The 26,068-nt window shown below is 36.0% G+C and overlaps 1 protein-coding gene across 7 annotated transcripts in view; it reads left to right on the top strand.

Moving 5' to 3' along the window:
* Positions 1 to 26,068, top strand: part of RALGAPA1 (Ral GTPase activating protein catalytic subunit alpha 1) — a 200,128-nt gene that overhangs the window by 43,340 nt on the left and 130,720 nt on the right. For 5 of the 7 annotated variants that reach the window (XM_069558714.1, XM_069558708.1, XM_069558712.1 and 2 more), the window contains exons 5-11: positions 82 to 125; positions 4,481 to 4,658; positions 6,811 to 6,926; positions 11,509 to 11,647; positions 12,674 to 12,882; positions 14,687 to 14,926; positions 25,216 to 25,413. In XM_069558714.1, coding sequence (XP_069414815.1) covers positions 82 to 125; positions 4,481 to 4,658; positions 6,811 to 6,926; positions 11,509 to 11,647; positions 12,674 to 12,882; positions 14,687 to 14,926; positions 25,216 to 25,413 — 1,124 coding nt within the window. Of the gene's footprint in view, positions 1 to 81; positions 126 to 4,480; positions 4,659 to 6,810; positions 6,927 to 11,508; positions 11,648 to 12,673; positions 12,883 to 14,686; positions 14,927 to 15,545; positions 15,602 to 25,215; positions 25,414 to 26,068 lie in introns of those variants that run through there. The other 2 variants (XM_069558713.1, XM_069558711.1) reach the window with 1 other exon arrangement.

Raw genomic sequence — 26,068 nt, 5'->3', positions numbered from 1 at the left:
GTGTTTTCAAGTCTTACTGATAACTCTTAACATTTAGAAATGAATAAGATATGAATGTTTAAAATCATGTTTTCTTTTCAGGATTGATTTTAAAGAAACTACTACACACAGGAAACTCCTTGAAGGTATAATGCAATTATATTTCTTTTTTATATTTAAAAATATTATTTGAATTAATTATTTTCAGCTGTGCTGGGTCTTTGTCGCTGCACGGGCTTTTCTCTAGTTGTGGCAAGCAAGGGCTGCTCTCCAGTTGTGTCCTGGCTTCTCATTGTGGTGGCTTTTCTTGTGGCTCCCAGGCTGTCGGGTACAGGCTCGGCAGTTGTGGCACACAGGCCTAGTTGCTCTGTGGCATGTGGGATCTTTCTGGACAGGAATTGAACCCAGGTATCCTGGATTGGCAGGTGGTTTCTTTACCACTGAGCCACCAGGAAAGCCCCATTATTGTGTTGTTTTTTTTTTAATTGAGTAAAGCATATAGTCAACTGCTCCACTTGCCTGCATCATTGTTTTCCTAAATAAATATGAATTATCTTCAGTTCCCTTGATTGAAGTGAAATCACTTAAAAAATAGCAGTATGGTCAGTATGCATGAGGTTGACCATGCTGTTGAAAACTTTTTGTAGTTTTACCACTGCATTTGACTCATTTGGCAGAAACACAGTCAGCTCTACATCCATATCATTTTATATATCGGACTTGAGCATATGCTGATTTTGGTATCCATGGTAGGGGAGGTCCTGGAAGCAGTACCTCATAGATACTGGGGAACAACTGTGCTTTTCCCTGTGGTCCCCAGAAGATACAAATTATTAAGCTATTCAATAAATAATTCTTCATTTTACCATAGCTATCGTGAGATGTAGAGGGGAAGTAGTACATCTGTTAAAAATGGTTTGTTTATTATTATTACTTTTTCCTTTTTATTATCCCATTGTGCTGTGGTTAGAAAAGCTTCTCAGTCCAAAAGCATCTTGCTGTAAGTTGGGTAAAAGTCTCATTGTAGGTACTTTTGGTGTCAACGCTTGGGTTTGTAGTACAACGGGATAAGCCTTCCTACAGCTTTGTCCTGTTTCTAACTGAACTGAGAGGGTGGCAACAGATGCCTAGCTTTGGCAGTGGCTGTTTACAAACCATCCATGTGTGCTAAGTTGCTTCAGTCTTGTCCAACTCTGTGCTACCCTGTGGACGGTAGCCTGCCAGGCTCCTCTGTCCAGGATTCTCCAGGCAAGAATACAAGAGTGGGTTGCCATACCTTTCTCAAGGGGATTTTTCCAACCCAGGGATTGAACCTTGATTCTGTTACATCTCCTGCATTGGCAGCTGGGTTCTTTACCACTAGCACCACCTGGGAAGCTCAGTTGTGTACAAAGCTGTGATAGAGGAATATCTGAAGCTATCAGTGAGGTTAGGTTAGTGAAGAACTTTGTGTTTTGCTTGGAGATATGGAGTTTGCTTTGTTTTCTCCTTTTGTCGTCCTGAAAGAGCATTCTTCAGTTTAAATATTTATTTTCTGTGTATTGGGCATTGTTCTAGTTGCTTAAAAATACAGTAATAGGCCAAGTTTGCCCTTTAGAAGTAAATAAAATGAGATAATTTCAGGCTGATAAGCCTTTAAAGGACAAGAGCAAAGAGTTAGCAGTGAATCCGGATCCCCATGACCATTCCCCTGTTTAGCAGTTAATAGTTATACCAAGGAGTGGTCATTGCCCTCTCCTTTCTTCTTGGATTAGAGTGGCAATGTTGGGAAGAATGGAAGTAAACAAGAAGGAAATGATTTTGATTTTTTATAAGTGAAAGTTATAGTGTAAAAATTACCTGATAGCTTTAAGTAGTTCAGTTCAGTCATTCAGTCATGTCCAACTCTTTGTGACCCCATAAATTGCAGCACACCAGGCCTCCTGTCCATCGCCAACTCCCAGAGTCTACCCAAACCCATGTCCATCAAGTCAGTGATGCCATCCAACCATCTTATCCTCTGTCGTCCCCTTCTCCTCCAGCCCTCAATCTTTGCCAGCATCAGGGTCTTTTCCAGTGAGTCAGCTCTTCACATCAGGTGGCCAAAGTATTGGAGTTTCAGCTTCAACGTCAGTCCTTCCAGTGAACACCCAGGACTGATCTCCTTCAGGATGGACTGGTTGGATCTCCTTGCAGTCCAAGGGACTCTCAAGAGTCTTCTCCAACACCACAGTTCAAAAGCAACAATTCTTCAGCATTCTTTGTAGTCCAACTCTCACATCCATACATGACCCCTGGAAAAACCATAGCCTTGACTAGATGGACCTTTGTTGGCAAAGTAATGTCTCTGCTTTTGAATATACTATCTAGGTTGGTCATAACTTTCCTTCCAAGGAGTAAGCGTCTTTTGATTTCATGGCTGCAGTCACCTTCTGCAGTGCTTTTGGAGCCCAGAAAAGTCAAGTCTGCCACTGTTTCCACTATTTCCCCATTTATTTCCCATGAAGTGATGGGATCGGATGCCATGATCTTCGTTTTCTGAATGTTGAGCTTGAAGCCAACTTTTTCACTCTCCTCTTTCACTTTCAAGAGGCTCTTTAGTTCTTCTTCATTTTCTGCTGTAAGGGTGGTGTCAATTGCATATCTGAGGTTATTGATATTTCTCCTGGAAATCTTGATTCCAGCTTGTGCTTCCTCCAGCCCAGCGTTTCTCATGATGTACTCTGCATATAAGTTAAATAAGCAGGATGACAATATACAGCCTTGACGTACTTCTTTTCCTATTTGGAACCAGTGTGTTGTTCCATGTCCAGTTCTAACTGTTGCTTTCTGACCTGCATATAGGTTTCTCAAGAGGCAGGTCAGGTGGTCTGGTATTCCCATCTCTTTCAGAATTCTCCACAGTTGATTGTGATCCACACAGTCAAAGGCTTTGGCATAGTAAATAAAGCAGAAAGAGATGTTTTTCTGGAACTCTGTTGCTTTTTCCATGATCCAGCGGATGTTGGCAATTTGATCTCTGGTTCCTCTGCCTTTTCTAAAACCATTTTGAACATCTGGAAGTTAACAGTTCACATATTGCTGAAGCCTGGGTTGGAGAATTTTAAGCATTACTTAACTAGCGTGTGAGGTGAGTGCAATTGTGCAGTAGTTTGAGCATTCTTTGGCATTACCTTTCTTTGGGATTGGATGAAAACTGACCTTTTCCAGTCCTATGGCCACTGCTGAGTTTTCCAAGTTTGCTGGCATCTTGAGAGCAGCACTCTCACAGCATCATCTTTCAGGATTTGAAATAGCTCAACTGGAATTCCGTCACCTCCACTAGCTTTGTTTGTCGTGATGCTTCCGAAGGCCCACTTAACTTCACATTCCAGGATGTCTGACTTTAGGTCAGTGATCACACCATTGTGATTATCTGGGTCATGAAGATCTTTTTTGTAAAGTTCTTCTGTGTATTCTTGCCACCTCTTCTTAATAGACTCTGCTTCTGTTAGGTCCATACCATTTCTGTCCTTTATCGAGCCCATCTTTGCATGAAATGTTCCCTTGGTATCTCTAATTTTCTTGAAGAGCTCTCTAGTCTTTCCCATTCTGTTGTTTTCCTTTATTTCTTTGCATTGATCGCTGTGGAAGGCTTTCTTCTCTCTCCTTGCTATTCTTTAGAACTCTGCATTCAAATGGGTATGCCTTTCCTTTTCTCCTTTACTTTTTACTCCCTTCTTTTCACAGCTATTTGTAAAGCCTCCTCAGACAGCCATTTTGCTTTTTTGTGTTTCTTTTTCTTGGGGATGGTCTTGTTTCCTGTCTCCTGTACAGTGTCACGCACCTCCATCCATAGTTCATCAGGCACTCTGTGTATCAGATCTAGTCCCTTAAATCTTAAATCTCTTAAAGCCCCGATCAGTAACGCTGAAGAAGGTGAAGTTGAACAGTTCTATGAAGACCTACAAGACCTTCTAGAACTAACACCCAAGAAAAATGTCCTTTTCATCATAGGGGACTGGAATGCAAAAGTAGGAGTAACTGGAGTAACAGGCAAATTTGGCCTTGGAATACAGAATGAAGCAGGGCAAAGGTAATAGAGTTCTGCCAAGAGAACACATTGGTTATAGCAAACACCCTCTTCCAACAACACAAGAGAAGACTCTACACATGGACATCACCAGATGGTCGACACTGAAATCAGATTGATTATATTCTTCGCAGCCAAAGATGGAGAAGCTCTATAACAGTCTGCAAAAACAAGACCAGGAGCTGACTGTGGCTCGGATCATGAACTCCTTAAGTAGTTAGAGACCAAGTTTATTTGTTCAGAATCCATAAATTTAGATTTATAAGTGCTAAGGGGGTCAGTAAATTGTCATGGCTATCATTCTGACTCCCTCTCCTGCCTGCCTTCCTTTTCTTCCTCTCCTTTGGAGAGTATCAGTCTATAACCATCTTCCAGAGAATTTGTGCATGGAAGGAAGAAAATATTTCCATTTTAAATAAAACTACTGTTTTTCATTTCATTTCATTTTAGATTAGGCGGGAAGGTGTTCGGCTTTTCTTATTATGGTTGCAAGCTCTTCAGAATAACTGTAGCAAAGAACAGCTTTGGATGTTTTCATGCTTAATCCCTGGATTTTCAGCACCACAGTCTGAATATGGACCTCGAACTTTAGATAACCTCATTAATCCTCCACTCAACCTACAAGAAAGTAAGATTCATCTTTTCCATCATTATTTTAAAAATTTTGTATAGTTTGTTAATATATATTTTTTAATGTCTGTACATTTTTAACTGGTTAATCCAAGGCCGTGTTTTTAAATGTGGGATTTATAAAAGAAAACTCAGAGAAAAAGGATTTGCGGTTGCGGGTCAGGGAGTAGGGGGTTTGAGCAGGGTAGGGGCAGGGGTTTGAGGGTGGGCAAAATTGGTGAAGGGGATCTAGAGTTACAAACTTCTAGTCAGAAAGTAAATAACATAAGTCATCAGGATGTAGTTGATGACAATTGTTGTGAATTTGAAAGTTGCTTAGAAGGTAAATATTAGAAGTTTTTAATCACAAGAAAAAAATTTTTTTTGTAATTTTGGTGACAGATAATAAATACTTATTGGCATGATTTTTTTATAGTGCATACAAATGTTGAATCATGTACACCTGAAACTAGTATAATGTTGTATGTCAGTTATACTTCAGTAGAAAAATGTTAATAAATAAAAATTTTAACATCCAGGTATAATGAGGCCAACAGATCAGGAGATGATTGCTGTTAAAAAATAGCTTGTTACTCATAGTTCCCAGGAGAAATGGTTGTGCCACACCAAGGAGGGTGATCACACAGGGAAACACCAGGGTCAGTCGGGGATGGGGCTTAAAGGGTAGGGGTGGATATCATGGGCAAGAGCTCAGTCAGAAATGTGTGAAGTAGGGTGAGCATGTCTAAGACTGGCTAGTTAGGATAATTTTATTAATAGCAGGCTCTGGGGCATAGAGGTTGTATCTGGTTATTTGGTACCTAGGCCTAGGGGTCATTAGGTTAGGAGATTAGTAGCCTTGAATGTATGGAGAAGGAAATGGCAGCCCACTCCAGTACTCTTGCCTGGAAAATCCCATGGATGGAGGAGCCTGGTAGGCTGCAGTCCATGGGGTCGCGAAGAAGAATCGGACAGGTTGGACAGGACTGAGCAACTTCACTTTCACTTTTCACTTTCACCCATTGGAGAAGGAAATGGCAACCCAGTTCAGTGTTCTTGCCTGGAGAATCCCAGGGACGGGGGAGCCTGGTGGGCTGCCGTCTATGGGGTCTCACAGAGTCGGACACGACTGAAGTGATTTAGCAACAGCAGCCCTGAGTGTAAGAGCCCAACAGAGGAAGTGTAGAGATATGGGCTCTGGATATTTAGTTTATATTTGAAAGACAAACTTTCAGGCCTGTAGTTTTCTCTCTAGGAATTAGCTAGCTGTGCAAGAGGCTTTCTCACTAGGGCCTGTAAGACCCCTGTTATTGTTTAATATAGGCCATTTTTACATTTAATTTTGAATTGTCATGTATCAGCTTGTTCCCTTAGGTAATTTTGATGTACACTGAAGTCCAAGTATGTTTTACTTTGTGCAAAGAGAACTGTTTAAAAAAAATCATCTTTGGGCTTAATTTCTTGCCTTCTGTTTACTTAGAAATAGGTTTGGGAACCTGCTTATGCTAAACCAGGTACTGATTGTGTTGCCTGGGAAATATTTAAGAGAATTTAGCTAGTTGTGGGTTGATTTTCTTGAATTGCTTTTGTTATAATCAATGTTTTTGAATATCTAAAAAGTTAAAAAATGTGCAAGTTTCTTCTTTTTTTACAAGTGGACTTTTATAAACAGGGAACTAAAATGCTAACTTCTCTTTCTTTCGGGAAGGGAAATATTAATAGTATTTCATCCTTTGAATAAAATGCTACCTTAAACAAGCATGGACATTACCTAGGGTAATCAGATTGTCCTTTAATTGATGAATATGCATAGTATTATATGTTTTTATAATATTTATGGAATTTTGTCATGTACACTCTTAATCTGAATTTGAAAATATCATGAGCAGTTCTTTTTCAGGCTGACGTTATTCACTCTTACTCCCTGAATATCTGTCCATCCCTGTATCACATTTCCTTGATCAGGGGTTCATGAAACAGTTGATTATTAAAGTTGATGGTTGTTGTGATGGGCTGTCAGTATGACCTTAGGTTTATTTCAAGTTTCAGTCGTTAGAATATTCTCAAGCTTTGCTTATTCTTTGCTTATCCGTTTTGTAGTTAAATTTTATTTGGGTCATATTATCATCTTCTTAAATTTGTGGTTATACCAAACTTTTGTCTTTGGATAGCTCAAGTCACTATAGAGGAAATCACTCCACTTGTCCCCCCACAATCAGGAGATAAAGGACAAGAAGATCTTACAAGCTATTTTCTTGAAGCACTTTTAAAATATATAGTAATTCAGGTATGTGTAATCTTCTTCTGTATCACCCTTCTTACTGTCCTGTGGGTAGTTCATTTTCAACTCCTTCCAGTTATGCTGTAATAGTACATACTTGCTTATTTTCCTAAAGGAGGAGTAACAGATTTTTACTTCTGAAAATATGTTAATATGCTCTTCCTGAAATAAAATCATTAGAGGGATTATGAACCTCTTAGAAAGGGAGCTAGAGAGAGAAATTTTTATAGTAGACTCTTTATGTCTATAGTGTCAGTGAAAACAAGACCTGGAGCTGACTGTGACTCAGATCATGAACTCCTTATTGCCAAATTCAGACTTGAATTGAAGAAAGTAGGGAAAACCACTAGACCATTCAGGAATGACCTGAATCTAATCCTTTACGACTATACAGTGGAAATGACAAATAGATTCAAGGGATTAGATCTGATAGAGTGCCCAAAGAACTATGAATAGAGGTTTGTGACATTGTACAGGAGGCAGGGATCAAGACCATCCCCAAGAAAAAGAAATGCAAAAAGGGAAAATAGTTGTCTGAGGAGACCTTACAAACAGCTATGAAAAGAAGAGAAATGAAGGCAAAGGAGAAAAGCAAGGATACACCCGTTTAAATGCAGGGTTCCAAAGAATAGCAAGGACAGATACAAAAGCCTTCTTTGGTGATCAATGCAAAGAAATGGAGGAAAGCAGTAGAATGGGAAAGACTAGAGATCTCTTCTAGAAAATTAGAGATACGAAGGGAACATTTCATGCAAAGATGGGCTCAATAAAAGACAGAAATGGTATGGACCTAACAGAAGCAGAAAATATTGAGGTAGCAAGAATACACAGAAGAACTGTACAAAAAAGATCTTTATAACCCAAATAATCACAATGGTAAGGTCACTCATCTAGAGCCAGACATCCTGGAACATGAAGTTAAGTGGGCCTTAGGAAGCATCACTATGAACAAAGCTAATGAGGTGATGGAATTCCAGTTGAGCTATTTCAAATCCTGAAAGATGATGCTCTAAAAGTGCTACACTCAATATGCCAGCAAATTTGGAAGACTTAGTAGTGGCCACAGGACTGGAATAGGTTGGTTTTCATTCCAGTCCCAAAGAAAGGCAATGCCAGAATGTTCAAACTACCACACAATTGCACTCACCTCACACACTAGCAAAGTAATGCTCAAAATCCTCCAAGCCAGGCTTCAACAATATGTGAGCTGTTAACTTCCAGATGTTCAAGCTGGATTTAGAAAAGGCAGAGGAACCAGAGATCAAATTGCCAACATCGGCTAGATCATTGAAAAAACAAGAGAGTTCCAGAAAAACATCTGTTTCTGCTTTATTGACTATGCCAAAGCCTTTGACTGTGTGGATCACAACAAACTGGAAAATTCAAAAGATGGGAATACCAGACCACCTCACCTGCCTCCTGACAAATCTGCATGCAGCTCAAGAAGCAACAGATAGAATTGGACATGGAACAACAGACTGTTTCCAAATCGGGAAAGGAATATATCAGGGCTGTGTATTGTCACCCTGCTCATTTAACTTATATGCAGAGTAAGTACATCATGCAAAATGCTGGGCTGGATGAAGCACAAGCTGGAATCAAGATTGCCGGGAGAAATATCCATAACCTCAGATATGCAGATGACCACCCTTATGGCAGAAAATGAAGAAGAACTAAAGAGCCTCTTCTTTTTTTTTTTAAATTTTTTAAAGAGCCTCTTGATGAAAGTGAAAGAGGAGAGTGAAAAAGCTGGCTTAAAACTCAGCATTCAGAAAACTAAGAGATCATGGCATCCAGTCCCATCAGTTCATGGCAAGTAAGTGGGGAAACAGTGAGAGACTATTTTTGGGGGCTCCGAAATCACTGCAGATGGTGACTGCAGCCATGAAATTAAAAGACACTCCTTGGAAGGAAAGTTATGACCAAACTAGACAGCTTATTAAAAAGCAGAGACGTTACTTTGTCAACAAAAGTCCGTCTAGTCAAAGCTATAGTTTTTCCAGTTGTCATGTATGGATGTGAGAGTTGCACTATAAAGAAAGCTGAGCACCAAGGAATTGATGCTTTTGAACTGTGGTGTTGGAGAAGTCATGAGAGTGCCTTGGACAGCAAGGAGATCCAGCCAGCACATCTGAAGGAAATCAGTCTTGAATGTTCATTGGAAGGACTGATGCTGAAGCTGAAACTCCAATAGTTTGGCCACCTGATGCAAAACACTGACTCATTTGAAAAGACCCTGATACTGGGAAAGATTGAAGGCAGGAGGAGAAGGGGACGACAGGATGAGATGGTTGGATGGCATCACCAACGCACTGGACATGAGTTTGAGTACCGGGAGTTGGTAATGGAGAGGGAGGCCTGGCATGCTGCAGTCCATGAGCTCGCAAAGAATCAGACATGACTGAGGGACTGAACTGAGCAGAATCTGAACTTTATGTGTATATACCTTATGTGAGCCAGTTGTGTTTACTTTCTAGTCTTTCGTTTATAGTTAGCAGCTGTGGCATTTTAAATGAAAGATGGTTTGATTTAGGGATCAATCTGACTAGAAGCAGCAATTGAGGAGGTGGAGTAAGGATGCCCTTAGAGGGTGGAGGGATGTTAGTTAACTTAAACCTACTTGTACTTTTAAAAATTTTAGGTACCTATATTATGTAAGTTAACCTGTTTGTCTTCATATATGAAATGTGCATATCCTGATTGATGAAAACACTTTTAGCATATACATATTTCTTTTAATTGTTTTGAACACAAAAATTCCCTGTGTCTTTCAAACAAACGTTATGAAGTTAATTTGCACCCTGAACGAGATGGCCAGGGTTTGAATCCTGACTCTGCATCTTACTGATAGTATGATTTTTGGTAAATTACTTAACCTCTATGTGCCTAGAGACAAAAAAATAATACATATCTCATTTTGGTGTTTGGGGCTTAAGTAATTAGTGTATAGTATTTAGAATAACCAACTATGATATATAGTTGTGTTTTGTAGTGAGTAGTTACCGTTACTGTATTACCAGTTTTTATTTTTAAAATGTCTTTTGTTTTTCATGTAAATTTTTAAAATTGTTTTACTGGTTTATTGAGATACATTTGACACACAGTAAACTGTAATGTTTGAAAAGTACATTTTGATGAATTTTATTACATGTAAACCCCCCTGAGACCATCACAACAATCAAGATAATGAATGTATCTATCACCCCTACAAATTCTCAGATGCCATAATAATCCTCCCTTCTGTACCTGCCTGCCACCCTTCGTCATCTTGTTCCCCAGGCTCCTGTCGATCTGATTTACTTTCACTGTAGTTTGCATCTTCTGTATTTTCATATAAGTAGGATCATATTTACCTCTTTTTTTCTTCTATTTTTGGTCTGGCCTTTTTTTTTTCCCAGCATAATTTAAAAATCTTTATTATTGTATGTATCTATAGTTTGGTTCTTTTTATTGCTGAGTAACTTTTCAGTGTATGGATATGCTGTGATTTGTTATCCAGTCATCTACGGATGGTACAGTGAATTGTTTCTAGTTTTGGGCTATTATAGATAAAACTACTATGATTATTGGTAAATAAGTCTTTGTGTGAATACAGACTTTCTTTTCCCTTGGGTAAATATCTAGTAGTGGAATAGCTAGATTGTATGGTAGGTATATTTTTTCCAAGTGGTTATACCTTTTTATATTCCACTAGCTATGTTTGTGACTATATAAGGTTGCTTCATATACTCACCATCAGTTGATATGGTCAGTCTGTAGTTCTGGTCATTCTAAAGTTAATGTACAGTAGTATCTCGCTGTGGTCCACTCAGGTCCACTTTATTATCCCCCTAGTTAGATATCTTCCTCAGCCTACTGGAGTTTTCACACCCTCTATTTCACAGCTCTGCTCCTTCTGGCTTACTCTGCTCTACACTTGATGGATCCTTTCCTCACCCCTGTAAGACTCTGAGTCCCCACTGAACTGCCTCTGTTACACTCCCTTCCTGGACGCCTCCTGTAGTCAGGCTCTGATTGCCTGCGCTTGACTGACGCTCTTTCATGCTTTCCACTCTACCCTCTCACATATGCCTGTTTTGTTTGACTTTTAGGCTGAATTATTCAGGAAGGGAGAAAGAGGAAAGAACACTATCATCTTTGTCAGTAGTAGAGCCGAGTTTTAAGTCAACTTTGACAGTTTTTCAGAGCACATTATAAGGTTTTTGAAAGATAACATATATCATTGACCTTTGAACAATATAGGTCCCCTTATATACACAGATATTTTTCAATAAATATGATCTACACTACTACACAAGCCACTGTTGCTTGAATCTATGAATTTGAAGGGCTGACTGCAACGTTACGAATGAATTTTTAAGTGCACAGAGGATCGGCACTTCAACCCCCAGGTTGTTCAGGGGTAAACTGTATATTGTATTTGCATGGCACAAGTTTTTCTATTTACATAAACATATGTACATACACAGATTTAGCTTTTTATCTTTGTAGTCTAGTTTATTGCTTAGGTAGCCTCTTATAAGCTTGTTTTTAACAACTAGTATTTTTTTTCCTCCTGGAATGATTCTAATTTTTTGTTTATTTTTAGGTAAAAAGTTTAGAGTGGAAGAACAAAGAAAACCAAGAAAAAGGATTTTCATTTCTGTTTTCACATTTTAAGAAATATTATTTGCCTTATATTTTCCCAAACATCTGTAAGGAGAATAGTTTATATCATCCTGTACTTGGTAAGTAATCTTTGTAATTTTCTAAAATATTATATGTAATAGTAAAACATTCATGAGTAGAAATTTAGCATTTATTACCTGCAGAAAACTTGTAACATTTAATTTGTATTGATTAATTGGAGATAGTGTACCATGATTCATATTGAATGTCATACTGAAGGTGCAATTTTATCAGTGGAGAATTTTCACTCCAAATGAAGAGATTTATCAAAAACTTATTTCTGGGTATCACCTCTTGGAGAAGTTAGCCTACCAGGAATATTTGTGATCACAAATTAAACTTAATTCTAATGTTTGGTATCATCTTTAAAGTATTTTGTAAAACTTTTTAAAGGTCCCTCAAAGGTTTGGTTTTGTATCTCTCTTTCAAATTCTGTATGAATAATTATATTATCATATATTTTGATCATATCTTGTTCCATTATTCAGTGTCCGTGCCAAAATGTTTTTCGGAACCTTGAAGCTATAGCCTCAAGGACAAAGCCTGGGTTAGAAGTAGACCACTGCCATGTATAGAAGCCATTGACAGCCTGTATGTGGAGATGTCTTTTTTGCCCAAAGATGTTTCTGTTCTAAGCTCTGCCAAGTTTAGACAGCTCACAAGCTTAGGCATAGTCATTAAGGCTGGTAGAAATGACTTAAGTTAGAGTAGCAGACCTTTACCATTGAAAATAATATTTGCTTTAAAAATAATTTTTCTATGACAATTCTCATACTTTGTATGATATCAAAATATGTGTCTCAGACCTAGTTAATTGAAGTGAGCTCTCATTAATTTTAAATGGCTCTGGAAGTTTCTTAATATTTTTAATGATTTTTTTAGTGATATTTTTGCACATTTCCATATATCAGCTGTATATGTGTCAGTCTTCTAGATTCCATGCTAATATCTAGCAAATTATTTTAAAAGGTATTAATTCTATTTCTTAAATCAGGATATTATCACGTTTTCTGAAATATTTAAAAACACAGATTTATCTAAGCATAATTCTTTTCTTATTTTGGTTTTTGTTTCATTCTGTGTAGATATCCCACAGATGAGACCAAAGCCGCATTATGTCATGATAAAGAAGGATGCTGAAACCAATGAGGCAATCTATTGTACAAAGGAGCCTTTCATTAAGGCTCGTGTTATTGTCATTCGTTGGCTGGTTTCATTCTGGCTGGAGCCAAAGCCGCATACAGGACCTCATATTCCTGGGATGGAAGGTGAAGTCTTGCCAAAAAATATTCAGGTAATACACACACAGAGCAAACTTGTTAAAGTTAAAAATGGGTTTAGAGATTTGTCCACTGATTTCAGTTCCTTAGATGTAGAACACATTTTAAACAAATAATAATGCTACATTCTTTTTATAAATGTGTTTTGTAAATCCAGATTTTAATAAGCATTATAGAAACAATAGTTTTCTTAATGAAAAATGCAGTTTGTAATGTTGTAAGGTATAGAAGATAATTTCAGTCATATACAAGTCTCAGCTTATTTCTTTATTTCATGTTAATTGTACAGTATTAAAAATATTCTAAATTGTACAAATAAAAATATTCTGAATTGTGCAAATTCTTGCAATTGGAAACAACTTGCAATTAAATGACCTTCATAGTTCTATTTATTTTTTATTTACTTTTTAAATATTTAGTTACTTATTTTCATTGCCTTAAGTCTTAGTTGTAGCACATGGGCTCAGTAGTTGCTCTGTAGCATATGGGATCTTAGTTACCCAACCAAGGATCAAACTCACATTCCCTGTGTTCGGAGACAGATTCTTAACCACTGAACCACCAGGGAAATCCCATTCATAGAGTACTGTTTTAAAGTCCTGTCGCCATGTCATGTCCTCTTTTTCAGGAACACTGACTCTAGAAATGTGGTGTAAAGTTACACAGCTATGCAGTGGAAGAACTAATATTTAAAATTCTGTATTTTTAATTAAACCATTACCCTCTTTTTTGCCCCTCCTCTCAGTGTGCATTTTTTTCCTGAAATTGTCTTTATTGCAGTGTTTTTATTTTTATTTTCCTTTTCTCATATTTCCTCATTTTAAAGATATTTAATATGTGTGTGCTTTTTTATACAACCTCTTTAAGTACTTTAAAAGTTAAGTGGGGGTATAAAGTATGTTCATTAACATTCGGAAAATTTTACTTATATTCCCTCTAGCCTTTTATTTGTCTATAGCAGATTATGTGATGTGTTTTCCCTGAAACATTGTTCTAGGTTCTCTACAAAGAGTTTTGAATGTAGACACTCTGAAGCTGAACTATTCTTTCTGATCCCAGAATTCAATAAACTAAAAATAAGATTTTTTTTTTTAGTTGGGAAGGCATATTTGAGATCATTTACATACTTAAAACCCTTTTATTTTATAGATGCTAGAACTGAGACCAAAAATTGAATAATGTACCAGAAGTATATTATCATGCAATTGTATAGTGCTACCTATCATACCATGGTAGTAATTTCTTTAATACTGCCTGAAGACTTTTGCTTTTTCCCTAAGTTCAGCCATCATCTTCAGTCATGGTGAAAATTGTTAAGGTTATTAGAATGTAGAGTTTTCTAATTTATATTTTATGTTAGTTTCATTTCTACTTTTTCTGTCATTTTTTCTCTGTTCCTTTGGTTTTTTAAAGAAGTTTTTGCTTGCATAATCTTTGTTTATGGTAAAATAGAGATGACTTCACACATTTAAGACAATAAATAGTCCAGTTTTAAGGTATTTGTTATTGAAGATCAAGCTGACTCCATTGGCATTATTCTTTTACCCAGTCTAATTCGTAACTTGTTTGTGCTACAAACACACTGAAAAACTTAATTGAGTAGATGTTTATTGTGTATCACTATGTCACTTAGATATTGAATTATTTCATTGCCATTTAATTATTTAGCATGTATTCTAAATGAAACTCTATTCCTAGATTTTAAACAATGCTATAAGTTACTTATGGAATGCTTTGAATTTTGTCAGTATTTGCTATTGGAAGACAAAATATTGAGTTAAAGGATCGTGACATTCTCCCACTTTGTTTTTCTTTTAGAGAGCAGCTGCTAGTTTGGTATCCAGAGAAGAAAACAAAAATGATAATGCTGATAAAACAGATAGAAGTACAGAACCTGAACAGTCTCATTCCAACACAAGCACTCTCACGGAGCGAGAACCTAGCTCTTCTAGTCTCTGTAGTATTGATGAAGAGCATCTCACAGACATTGAAATAGTTCGCCGAGTTTTTTCTTCTAAAAGAAGTAACGTAAACTTTGTCACAGAGATATTTCGTCAGGTAAAATATCTCTCAATATTTTTAATTTGTAATACAAACTTTTGCCTTTAATATTAAATATACTGACTTTTAGCTATTTAGAATTTATTTTTCATGAAAAAGTTTTTTAAAGTTCATATTTAGTTTTTAAAACTTACTATATCTAATCTTTGAATGTTTTCAGTTATTTTTTTAGTGTATGATAACTTTGGTTTAATAATTATCCCCCCAATATTTCTTCTGTTACCAGAATAATTTTCTTAGTGACTCACTTTATGGTTTGAAAGTTTTCTTCCTATAATTTGTTAATAAGTTATATTAAAAGTATTTATCTTTCACTCTAAAATTAATAAAAAATGATTTATGAATAGAGTGTCTTTATCCTCCGCACGGAGGCTCGGTTTTTGTCTTCTAAGGCATTCTGAAATTAAATTTGCCTAATGCATATATTGTTTGGGGAATAAAATAAAGAAGAGGGAAGGGAGAAGAATAAAACCTATTTCACATAAAGATAGTTAAAAATTCCTGAGTGCACATTTTCAGTTACATAGAAATTTTCAGTTACATGGAAATTTTATGGGAAAATAAACCTTTTGAAAACTAATCATTTGCTCTTAATAGCAAAGGTACTTAACTTTTACAGGTAAACATCATTGAGTTTTGTAGCTGAAGGGGATCATTCAAGTCTCACAGCAAGTAAGTGGTAGATCCTGGACTAAAATTCTGTTAGTACTCTTTATTCTATGCCACACTGTCTTCACATGCCAGGGAGCTCTCAGGCAAAACAGATTTTCATCTCCTACATGTTTGTTGATATGTGAAAGAAAGCATGAGGCAGCATTAGCTTTGTCAGTCTAAGGTAAACAAACAAGTTGTAACATTTTGTCCAGCTTTGGCAGTGAGTTGCCAGCTCTAAGGTTTGGGTTGACAGAATATGAGACAAGTGCGAAAGGAAAGATATTTGACAAGTATGAGTGGACTCTACTTTGCTTATGGGAAAATTTAAAGCTTATAGAACTATAAAGGTTTTCTAGTTCTTGAGTCAGTTTGAGTATGTTTGTTTTTGTAGGGACTTGTTCATTACATTTGTTTTTAAATGCATTCTCTTATAATCTTTTTAAATCTCTGGAGCATTTATATTCATGTTTTTCCTTGTCATTTCTGTTAGTATTTGTTCCCTGTTTGTTTTTTCTTGATGATTCTTACGAGATTTGTCAGTTTTATTAGTCTTTGCAAAGAGTGAACTTTTGGCCTTGTTGATCCTCTGTGTTTTATGTTCATTTTCTCATTTATTAATTTTGCTGCTTGTTATTTCTTTCTACTTTTCTTGATTTTATTTGATGGTTCTTTTCGTAGCTAATTAGGCTCAACATTTTTTTCATATAAGCATTTTTGAGACTGTTAATTTACCTCTGAATGCTGTTTTAGCTACAGTCTACATACTTTCTATGTGTATTATTCACTTCTAAATGTTTTCTAATTTTCATGTTAATACCTTCTTTGACCTGTGAGTTACTTAGGTGTCCATCTTCCAAACAAGATTTTTCTAGTTTTCTTTTTTCTTACAGATTTCTAATGTGATTCTTTTTGGCAGAGGATATAATTTGTGTAATTAGTATGTAGTCAATCCTCATAAATGTCCTGTATGTTCAAAGAGAATGTATTCTTTTCTATGAAGTTCATGATTTTTAAAGTTTATTAAATCAAACTTATTATTGTGTTGGTGAACTTTTCTGTATTCCTACCTAAAATATTTGGTCAGCTTGACCTCACAGTTATGGAGAAGTGTGTATTAAAATCTTTTGTTCTGATGGTGATTTGCTTATTTTTTCTTTGTAGTTCCATAAATTTTCCTTTGTATATTTTGAAGCTTTGTAATGAAGTACATACATATTTATAATTTTATATCTTCTTGGTGAGTTAAACTTTTTGTTTGTGGACCTCTTAATCTGTAGAAATTATCTGTAGTAAGAAAGAAAACTTAATTTGCTTAAAGTCTACCTATAGTAATCTGTCTACTTTTAGTACTTTAATACCACTTTTTATTATAATTATCCTCATGTATATATTTTTAATTCTTTAATTTTAAGTCCTCTTTATTATATTTTATATGTCTTTTGTAAATATGGTTGGATTTTAAAAAATCTTTGTCTTTTAACTGGAATATTTATTATAATTACTGATATGTTTGGATTTATTGATATGATCTTATTTTGTTGTTTTCATTTTTCTTATGTCTGTATTTTTTATATTCCTCTTATTTTTTGCTTTCTTTTTAATTGATGATTTTTCATTCTGTATCCTCCTTCCTATCACTTGGTTTGAAAGTTTTTTCTTTTCCTTTAGTGATAACTATCTAAATTTTAACATACATACTTCACTTTCCAAATATAAAATTATTGTTTTTTTACCCTCTTCCTAAATAATACAAGGTTAATAGAACCCTATTATTCTAATTTCTCCCCAAATAATATATTGTTATTAACAAATAATTCAGTTCTATTTTGCATGTTTATATATTTAACTCCAGTATCATTATTACCTGTGTATTCAGTTGATTTGCAGTTAGTTTTATTCATCACTCCTTTTGATTATTTCTTCCTTTTCAGATCTTTCATTTAGAATTACTTTCCTCTGCTTGAAATTCATCATTGAGAATTTACTTGCAGTTCAGTTCATTCGCTCAGTCATGTCCGACTCTTTGCAACCCCATGAATTGCAGCATGCCAGGCCTCCCTGTCTATCACCAGCTCCTGGAGTTTACCCAAACTCATGTCCATCGAGTCAGTGATGCCATCCAGCCATTTCATCCTGTCGTCCCCTTCTCCTCCTGCCCCCAATCCCCCCCAGCATCAGGGTCTTTTCCAATGAGTCAACTCTTCGGATGCAGTGGCCAAAGTATTGGAGTTTCAGCTTTAGCATCAGTCCTTCGAAAGAACACCCAGGACTGATCTCCTTCAGAATGGACTGGTTGGATCTCCTTGCAATCCAAGGGACTCTCAAGAGTCTTCTCCAACACCACAATTCAAAAGCATCGGCGCTCAGCTTTCTTCATAGTCCAACTGTCACATCCATACATGACCACAGGAAAAACCATAGCCTTGACTAGACGGACCTTTGTTGGCAAAGTAATATCTCTGCTTTTTAATATGCTATCTAGGTTGATCATAACTTTCCTTCCAAGGAGTAAACTTAGTGGATGTCAAACACTTACAAATTTTTGTTCTGAGAATGCCTTTTATTTTGCCCACATATTTTTTCCACTGCATATAAAATTCTAGATTGACAGTTATTTTCACCCAGTACATATCAGATACTTTCCCACTCTTCTGGTTTACCGTGTTACTGTTGACATGTCAATCAGTAGTTGAGCTCTTGATGTCTTATAGGTCAGTTGTTTTTCTCTGGCTTTTAATACCTTTTTAAAAAAAATTATTTGGCATTTTGTATTTACTGTGGCATATTTGGGACTTCCCTGATAGCTCAGTTGGTAAAGAATCACCTGCAATGTAGGAGACTCCAGTTCGATTCCTGAATCAGGAAGATCCACTGGAGAATGGATAGGCCACCCACTCCAGTATTCTTGGGCTTCCTATGTGGCTCAGTTGGTAAAGAATCCACCTGCAATGTGGGAGACCTGGGTTTGATCCCACGGATCAAAGAGAAGAGCCCCTGGAGAAGGGAAAGGCTATCCGCTCCAGTATTCTGGCCTGGAGAATTCCATGGACTGTATAGTACACGGGGTTGCAAAGTGTTGGACACCACTGAGTGACTTCCACTTTCACTTTTCACTGTTCAGGTCTAGATTTCCTTTTATTCTTCAGGGGATAGTTTGGGCATACTGTATTTATGGATTAGTATAATTGGACAGTTATGGAAAATTTCCAGCCATCATTCTCTCTTTAAATATTGCCTCTGTCCTTTTTTTTTTGCATTTCAAGATATGTGTTAAACCTTCCTGCTTTATACATCTACTAATCTCACATATATATTTTCAATCTCTTTGTCTCTCCTTGCTATATTCTGGATACTTTCTAATTACAGCTGTTTCTGGAAGTTGGCCAGTCTGTTTGGTCAATTTTAGGTCTCTAGTTCATACCTTACTTTTTATGTATTGATACAAAATTTTTTATTATATTTATATTTTATTTTCTATTGAGTGATCCTCCTGATATTCCTGAAGTCTTTATAGGTCTGAGTCTGCCATATTTTGTTTCTGAATGCTCCTCTTCATGGTGCTATATATTCTCTTGAAATATTTTGTGATCAGAATTTTGATTCTGAACTTTTGCTACTTATGACTGTTTCTTGATTTGGTTTGTTAAAGATTGATTGTTCCAGAGAGGAGATGCATTTACTTCATATAGAGGCAAGGAAACTCTTCCAATCTCACATTAAACTGAACTCCTGAAGTTTAAGCCAGCCAGATAATATGAACGTACAAGTGTAAACCTGTATTAAGGCTAGCTTTTGGTGACAGTGTCTCTGAGAAGATCTCTGTTATCTACTTTGCCTCTATGTATGGGCAGTTTTCCTTGCAGACTTTTAATGGGGTAGTTTTAAGTGATGGGACTGGATGCCGTCATCTTTATTTTTTGAATGTTGAGTTTTAAGTCAGCTTTTTCACTCTTCTCTTTCACCCTCATCAAGAGACTCTTATAGGTCCCCTTGACTTTCTACCATAAGGGTGGTGCCATCTGCATATATGAGGTTATTGATGTTTCTCCCAGCAATCTTGATTCCAGCTTATGCTTCATACAGCCGGGCATTTCACTGATGACATATATTCATTTGGAACTCCAATTTTGGAGGTTTCCTATCATTCTTTCTTCCTTGCCCCTATAGATCCATAAAATCCAGAGTAATTGGTTCCACTCAAAATGAAACCATTTCATTGCTACACCTAAAACCTCTCTTGAATTTGGACCTCATGTAAGTTTTTATTTTCAAATATTTCTCCCTACGTTTTGGCTCATCAGTGCATTTAAGAAGATACAAGTTTGTTTTTTTTTTTTAATGTATTAAATTTTTTTTTCAGTTATACGATTGGTTACCTAGTATCACACTCTTGGAAATAGAATTCCCCTTCTTGGGTTTTTAATAATATTATTTATATTTTAATTTCTAGAAGTTAATATTTGGTTGTTTTTAAATATCTGATTTTTTACAGTGATTTTTTTTTTACAGTGGCTTATTTGTTCATATTTTCACTTTCTTAATATTAAAATATATTGAAATATTCATATTCCTTATTCCAGTAATTCTAGTAACTTAAGTTTTTGCTGTTCTGGCCTTGTTTGTTTGTTTATTCACCCTCATTTGTTTGTTTGGATTTTTATGTTAAGAGCTTACATTTCTTTGGAATCTTATGAGAATTTCTTTGAAACCTGGGTTGAAGCATGTGTTCCTCCAGAAAAGATTTGCACTTGCTTCTCTCAGGTATTCAGGAGTCCTGTCAACCTTGGTTTACTTTACATTACAATTCTTTGCTGATGATACTTCTCACTTTGCAGCACTCAAAGTTAGGTGATAGCCAGCCTGCAAATATGAGTTTCCAGGGAAGACTGGTATTCCTTACTCAAAGTCAGCAGACAAGTTTCCTCACTGACTCTTCTCTGGAGTCAAGTTTTTTCTTCCTCTCCTAGCTCACCATTAGTTTGAGGATGTACCCTTGATTGGTTTCTCGTTTATATGGTCTCTCCGGTCCACACAGAGGGCATTAAAGCAAAGCTCTGAAGGCTGTCCAAGACAGCACCCACCTGTTGCATTGCATACTCACCCCTCTAGATCAATACTTTGATTTTGTTCTAGACTCAGAATATCCTTACAAGCTGAGCCATTCATTTAAAAGATATATTATACTTTTTATGCGACAACTTAGGTGTTCTGTGCAAGTGGATTCTAGGGTATCTTTCTTACAATACTGCTGGGAACTGAAGTTCCCTGAGATGTTTTTATTGTAACAGCTGATTTTTAAAAGTGGTTTTTAAGGTACAACTTAAATAGATTTTAGGGTGGTGACTCCAATGAATCATTAATGTTTTGAAAGGAATCAATTTCTAAGATTAGATTGTAGTAGAAAAGCTATTTTTACTTGGTTAATACTGATGATAAGTTTGCACAATGGAGAATCTGTGTAATAATTTCTTAATTTGAAGGCTCATATGTTTCATATTGTGGTATAGACAGAAATATTTCATTAATTATTAGGTATATGGGCATCTGATGATTTTGCCCTTAGCAATCCCAGCTAGAGCACAAGTCCCTCTGTAGGTAAGTTTAGTAGAAATGTCTTATCTTTTTGTCTCTCAAATAATTTCATCCTCATAGCCATTACACTTAACTGTTTCCCTGTCTTCAGCCTTCCTGTCTTTCCTTCTCACCTCCTCTTCTTGCCTGGCTACTCAGCCTTTAAAATCGTAGCTTAAATGTGAGTACACCAGAAAAGTCTTCCATGACTACCCTCACCCCTTCACCTGCCCACCCATGAAGCAGGTGTATGCACACGTGCACACACACATGTGCTCAGTAAGGACCTCTTTTTAATGACGTTTCTGAAAACTAGATTCTCCTTCATAGTATCTCTCCTGAGTAGTTTCAGAAATTTTTTAATGTTTGTTTAATTTTGATCTTTCTTATTACCCTCCATAAATACTTGTCTTACTCATTCATCATTGTAGCCATAGTGCCTAGCAGTGAATTAGGCACCAAATAAATTATGGTGAATTTGTTGAGTGAATTTTGGTGAATTGTCAAATTTGGTAAGTTAATCAAGAAACTCAGTAACTGTCAAGTGCTGGGCACTTTGTTAGTGCCAGCTGTGGGCTAACGTGTATTTCTGGAAGCCAAGTCTTGAGACAGTTTGTTACATAGATGATGATTTTTTTTAGGGCCAGTTTAATGATTGTGAGTTCTAGCTCAGTCTTTAAAAGAAAGGTACAGCTGTAAAGCATAAATGCCCACATTGTTTGAAATGATAAAATTATTCTCCATATCCCTTCAGTTCAGTATAGAATAGGCATAATAACACTCTAGACATCAACACTCTATTTTATAAATAAACCCATTCTTTGTGCTGTATGTTGTTAGTACTTGGAGGCTACAGTGAGGAGCCACAGGTACTTTGATGTGAGGTAAATAAAGCACATAAAGAGTTTAGCCTTTAAAAGCACCACAGATTTATTTATATGTAATTTATTTTTATTTTTATTTTTACTTTATTTTACTTTACAATACTGTATTGGTTTTGCCATACATTGACATGAATCCACCACGGGTGTACACGCGTTCCCAAACATGAACCCCCCTCCCACCTCCCTCCCCACAACATCCCTCTGGGTCATCCCCATGCACCAGCCCCAAGCATGCTATATCCTGCATCAGACATAGACTGGCGATTTGATTCTTACATGATAGTATAAAATATATAAATGGGTGGCAGTGGGTTGCAAAGTATAACCTGAGGCTCCTGAGAAATCCCCAGAACCTTTGAGGTTCATAAGGTCAAAACCTTTTTCACTCTTGCTCTCTCACAAATGTACAACGAAATTGTCCCCAGGATACCTGACATATGATATTGTATCAGATTTAATATGGAAGCAAGCAGATAAGAGAATCCAGCTGTCTTCTATTAAGCTAAACATTAAACAAAAAAGTTAATAATTCTCTTCTTTTAATTTGGAAAATGAATTATTCATGTTAACATACGTTAGATTAAGTATTCTGAGACAAAATGTGAACCTCTTTGTCTCTAAGGAGGTTTGTCTCTAACCTCTTTGGCTCTAAGGAGACAAAAAATTGCCAGGTCTGCTAAATGCTCACTGTATTTAATTAAATTTTAAAGAATGTGTTTGTCACAATCTGGGTTGGTTAATAATGGAAGCCCATTTAAAAACTAATCAGAGACTAACATGTTTTATTAGTGTTTTTTCACCAAAGAAGAGAGCCTTAGCTACCAGTAAATCAGATCCCATTGGTGAAGCCAGTTATTAGAAAACTATGTACCAGGTTGCCTTAAGCTGATACCATTAAATATTTTACTTATTTTTTATTTCTTCTTGTTTTGACTTTTTCTCCCTGTAGTTTTCTGGTTTTGATGTAGTTTTATGGTCATAGAATCATAAAAGTGGAGATGACCTTGTAGGTCTACCTGTAGAGAGAAAATTCGCTGAGTATTGATTCACATATTCTTGCCTATAATGACAGATTGCCTTATTATCAATTAATACTTGTATCTGATTGTGAGTGGTACTTTGTAGAAAGATTAAGGTGCCAATATATGGATTTGACTTCCCTGGTGGCTCAGATGGTACAGCGTCTGCCTACAGTGTGGGAGACCCGGGTTCAATCCCTGGGTCAGGAAGATCTCCTGGAGAAGGAAATGGCAATCCACTCCAGTGTGCTTACCTGGAAAACCCCATGGATGGAGGAGCCTGGTAGTCTACATATAGTCCATGGGGTTGCAGAGTTGGATACGACTGAGCAACTTCACTCACTCATATGGATTTGAACGTTCTGGTCTGAGACTGCTATTTTTCACTGTAAATGTATAAAATGACCCTCTAGTTTTTATGCATCAGATTTTTATCCATGACTAAGATCAGTCTTTCCTCAAGATCCTTTAGTGTGTAGGCAAAATCAGTATGGTGGCATGTAAGGACAAATGTGGTATATATTCACTCTTGTCTTTAATAGATACGTCCAGCCACTTGGAATATAGTGTGATAATTTGTGCAATAATGAAAATTGTAGCTCTGGGTCTAATATTTTTAAAATTAATAAGCTTTATTTTTATAGAGCAGTTTTAGGTTCAAGGGCTTCCTTGGTGGCTCAGATGGTAAAGAGTCTGCCTGCAATGCAGGAGACCCGGGCTTGATCCCTGGATCAGGAAGATCCCCTGGAGAAAGAAATGGCAACCCACTCCAGGATTTTTGTCTGGAAAATCCCATGGACCGAGGAGCCTGGTCAGCTGCAGTCCATGGGGTCACAAAGAGTCGGACACGACTGAGTGACTTCTCTCTTTAGGTTCAAAACAAAAATGAGCAGAAAATACAGAGACTTCTCATGCTGATTTTTAAGTAAATTTTTCAGTATTTGAGAATAGAACTTTTAGAGATTGAGCTTTTTTTTTTTCTTTTAATATTTTTAAGGAAATCTGAACTGTTGCTTCAGTTGGAAAATAGTCTTAGAGCAGGCAGTGATGATCAAAATTATGTCATTGACCATTAAACTGTCAGAACATGAGAATGAGAATTTGAGAATGGGTTTGTTAGGTGGAAGAAAGTAACAAGTAATGCAGTTTTCTAGGGAATCAATAATAGCAATAAATAAAAGGATTACCAAACAACATGAAATACCCTATTGATATTACACATGAACTTTTCATCATTATTTTATTGGCTAGTTTCAGTCAGATAAAGTAGTCTTTTGACCCCATGATTGTTGTTATATATTCATAGATAATTCTAGAGTAGAAAGTAGCAGGTTTTAGGTAAAGGTTTTGTGATTTTTACAGCTGAAATTCATAGATAATCATTATGAAACAAATACAAAAGAAAATCAAGTTGAATACCAATTTTATTTGTTAAAAAAATACAATGAAAATGTTAACACATAAGCACAAATATTATAAGGGAAGGACTTTGAGTAGTGAGACTGTTTTTCTTGCTTTATAAGTATGAATTGTTTAAAAGGGTTGTTTTTTTTTTTCTGTGATGATGTTTTTGTGTTAAGGAAAATGTTATTTTTAAACTTAAGATAACACTGAAAGGAAAGGATAACTGTAAAGTATTCCTTTAAACTTCCTAAATATTTTTGCCATATTGTTTAGCTTGTAAAATTTTAAGTGTGTAAAATGACAGAAGAAAACTCTTACCTTTTTAAACAATATGTTGTGAAAAGCTAAGTTGCCTTGTTACGTAGTGTTTTTATTGCTTTTTAGAGTCATTTTTTTAATTAAAATCTTTTTATCAAAATTTATTTTAATCTACAAAAATGTGATTTATTATGATGTTATATTTACATTAAACTTATAGGAGCACAGTTACAGGGAATATTTTCATTCTGTAATAGTACTATTGAAACAAATCTTTGCTCCTAGGGCTGGAAATCCATATCTATCTGCCAAAAGTATTTGTCTTAATGTACTTACAGATTATTTGGAAACAAAAGGTTTTTTCTGACAGTGAGTTGTTTGACTTTAGCTCTTTAAGAATCATTTATATCTCACATTTTATTAAGATAGAAATGTATATTTTAGTAGTTTGCAGTAAAGTAAAAGGTGTCATTATATTCTCTCTTTTTTTCACTAGGCATTTTTATTACCAATTTGCGAAGCAGCAGCTATGAGAAAAGTGGTAAAAGTATATCAAGAATGGATCCAGCAAGAGGAAAAACCTTTGTTCATGCAAGAGCCTGAAGAAATTGTGATCTCTTCTTCAGACCTTCCGTGCATTGACAATGTCACAGACCATGATATTTCAATGGAAGAAGGAGAAAAAAGAGAAGAGGTAAAATAAGACATGTATTTTAGTATAAGTGTAATAGATAAGATTTTCACAGAAGTGTGGTGATATGGGATAGATGGGAAGGTAAAGATACTTTTCAGTATACAGTTGATCCTTGAACAATGTGAGTTTAAACTGTGTGGGTCCATTTATATGAGGATCTATTTCAATAGTAAATATTACAGTACCACATAATCCATAGTTGGTTAAATCTGTCGATAATGGAGAAACTGTGGATATTGAGAGCCAACTGTAAGTTATATGCAGATGTTTGACTGCTTGAAGGGTTGGTGCCCTACACCCAATGTTGTTCAACGGTCAGTTATATTTCACAGTTTAGATAATATGTTATCTCAGTATTCTGTCCCAAAGCTCTTTGATGTCACAACTTTAAAAGAGCTTGTATTCTGATTCTTTTAGTCATTGTCTAGATCAAAATTGGATGGTATTACAAAAGGGATAATATTTTAAAGTGGGGTGGGAGTTCCCTGGTGGTCTAGTGGTTAGGATGTGGTGCTTTCACTGCTGGGGCCCAGATTCATCTTTGGTTGGGTAAGTAAGGTCCTGCAAGCTGCACATCCCAGTCAAAACAAAACTGTGAAACTAAATCAAAATGGATGCTGTAGTACATACACTGAAAATACTTTTATTTGGCTGT

The sequence above is a fragment of the Ovis canadensis genome, chromosome 18 (genome assembly GCF_042477335.2).
Source record: "Ovis canadensis isolate MfBH-ARS-UI-01 breed Bighorn chromosome 18, ARS-UI_OviCan_v2, whole genome shotgun sequence".
In the NCBI taxonomy this organism is placed as follows: Eukaryota; Metazoa; Chordata; class Mammalia; order Artiodactyla; family Bovidae; genus Ovis; species Ovis canadensis.
This window is presented reverse-complemented; position numbering and strand designations above follow the sequence as displayed.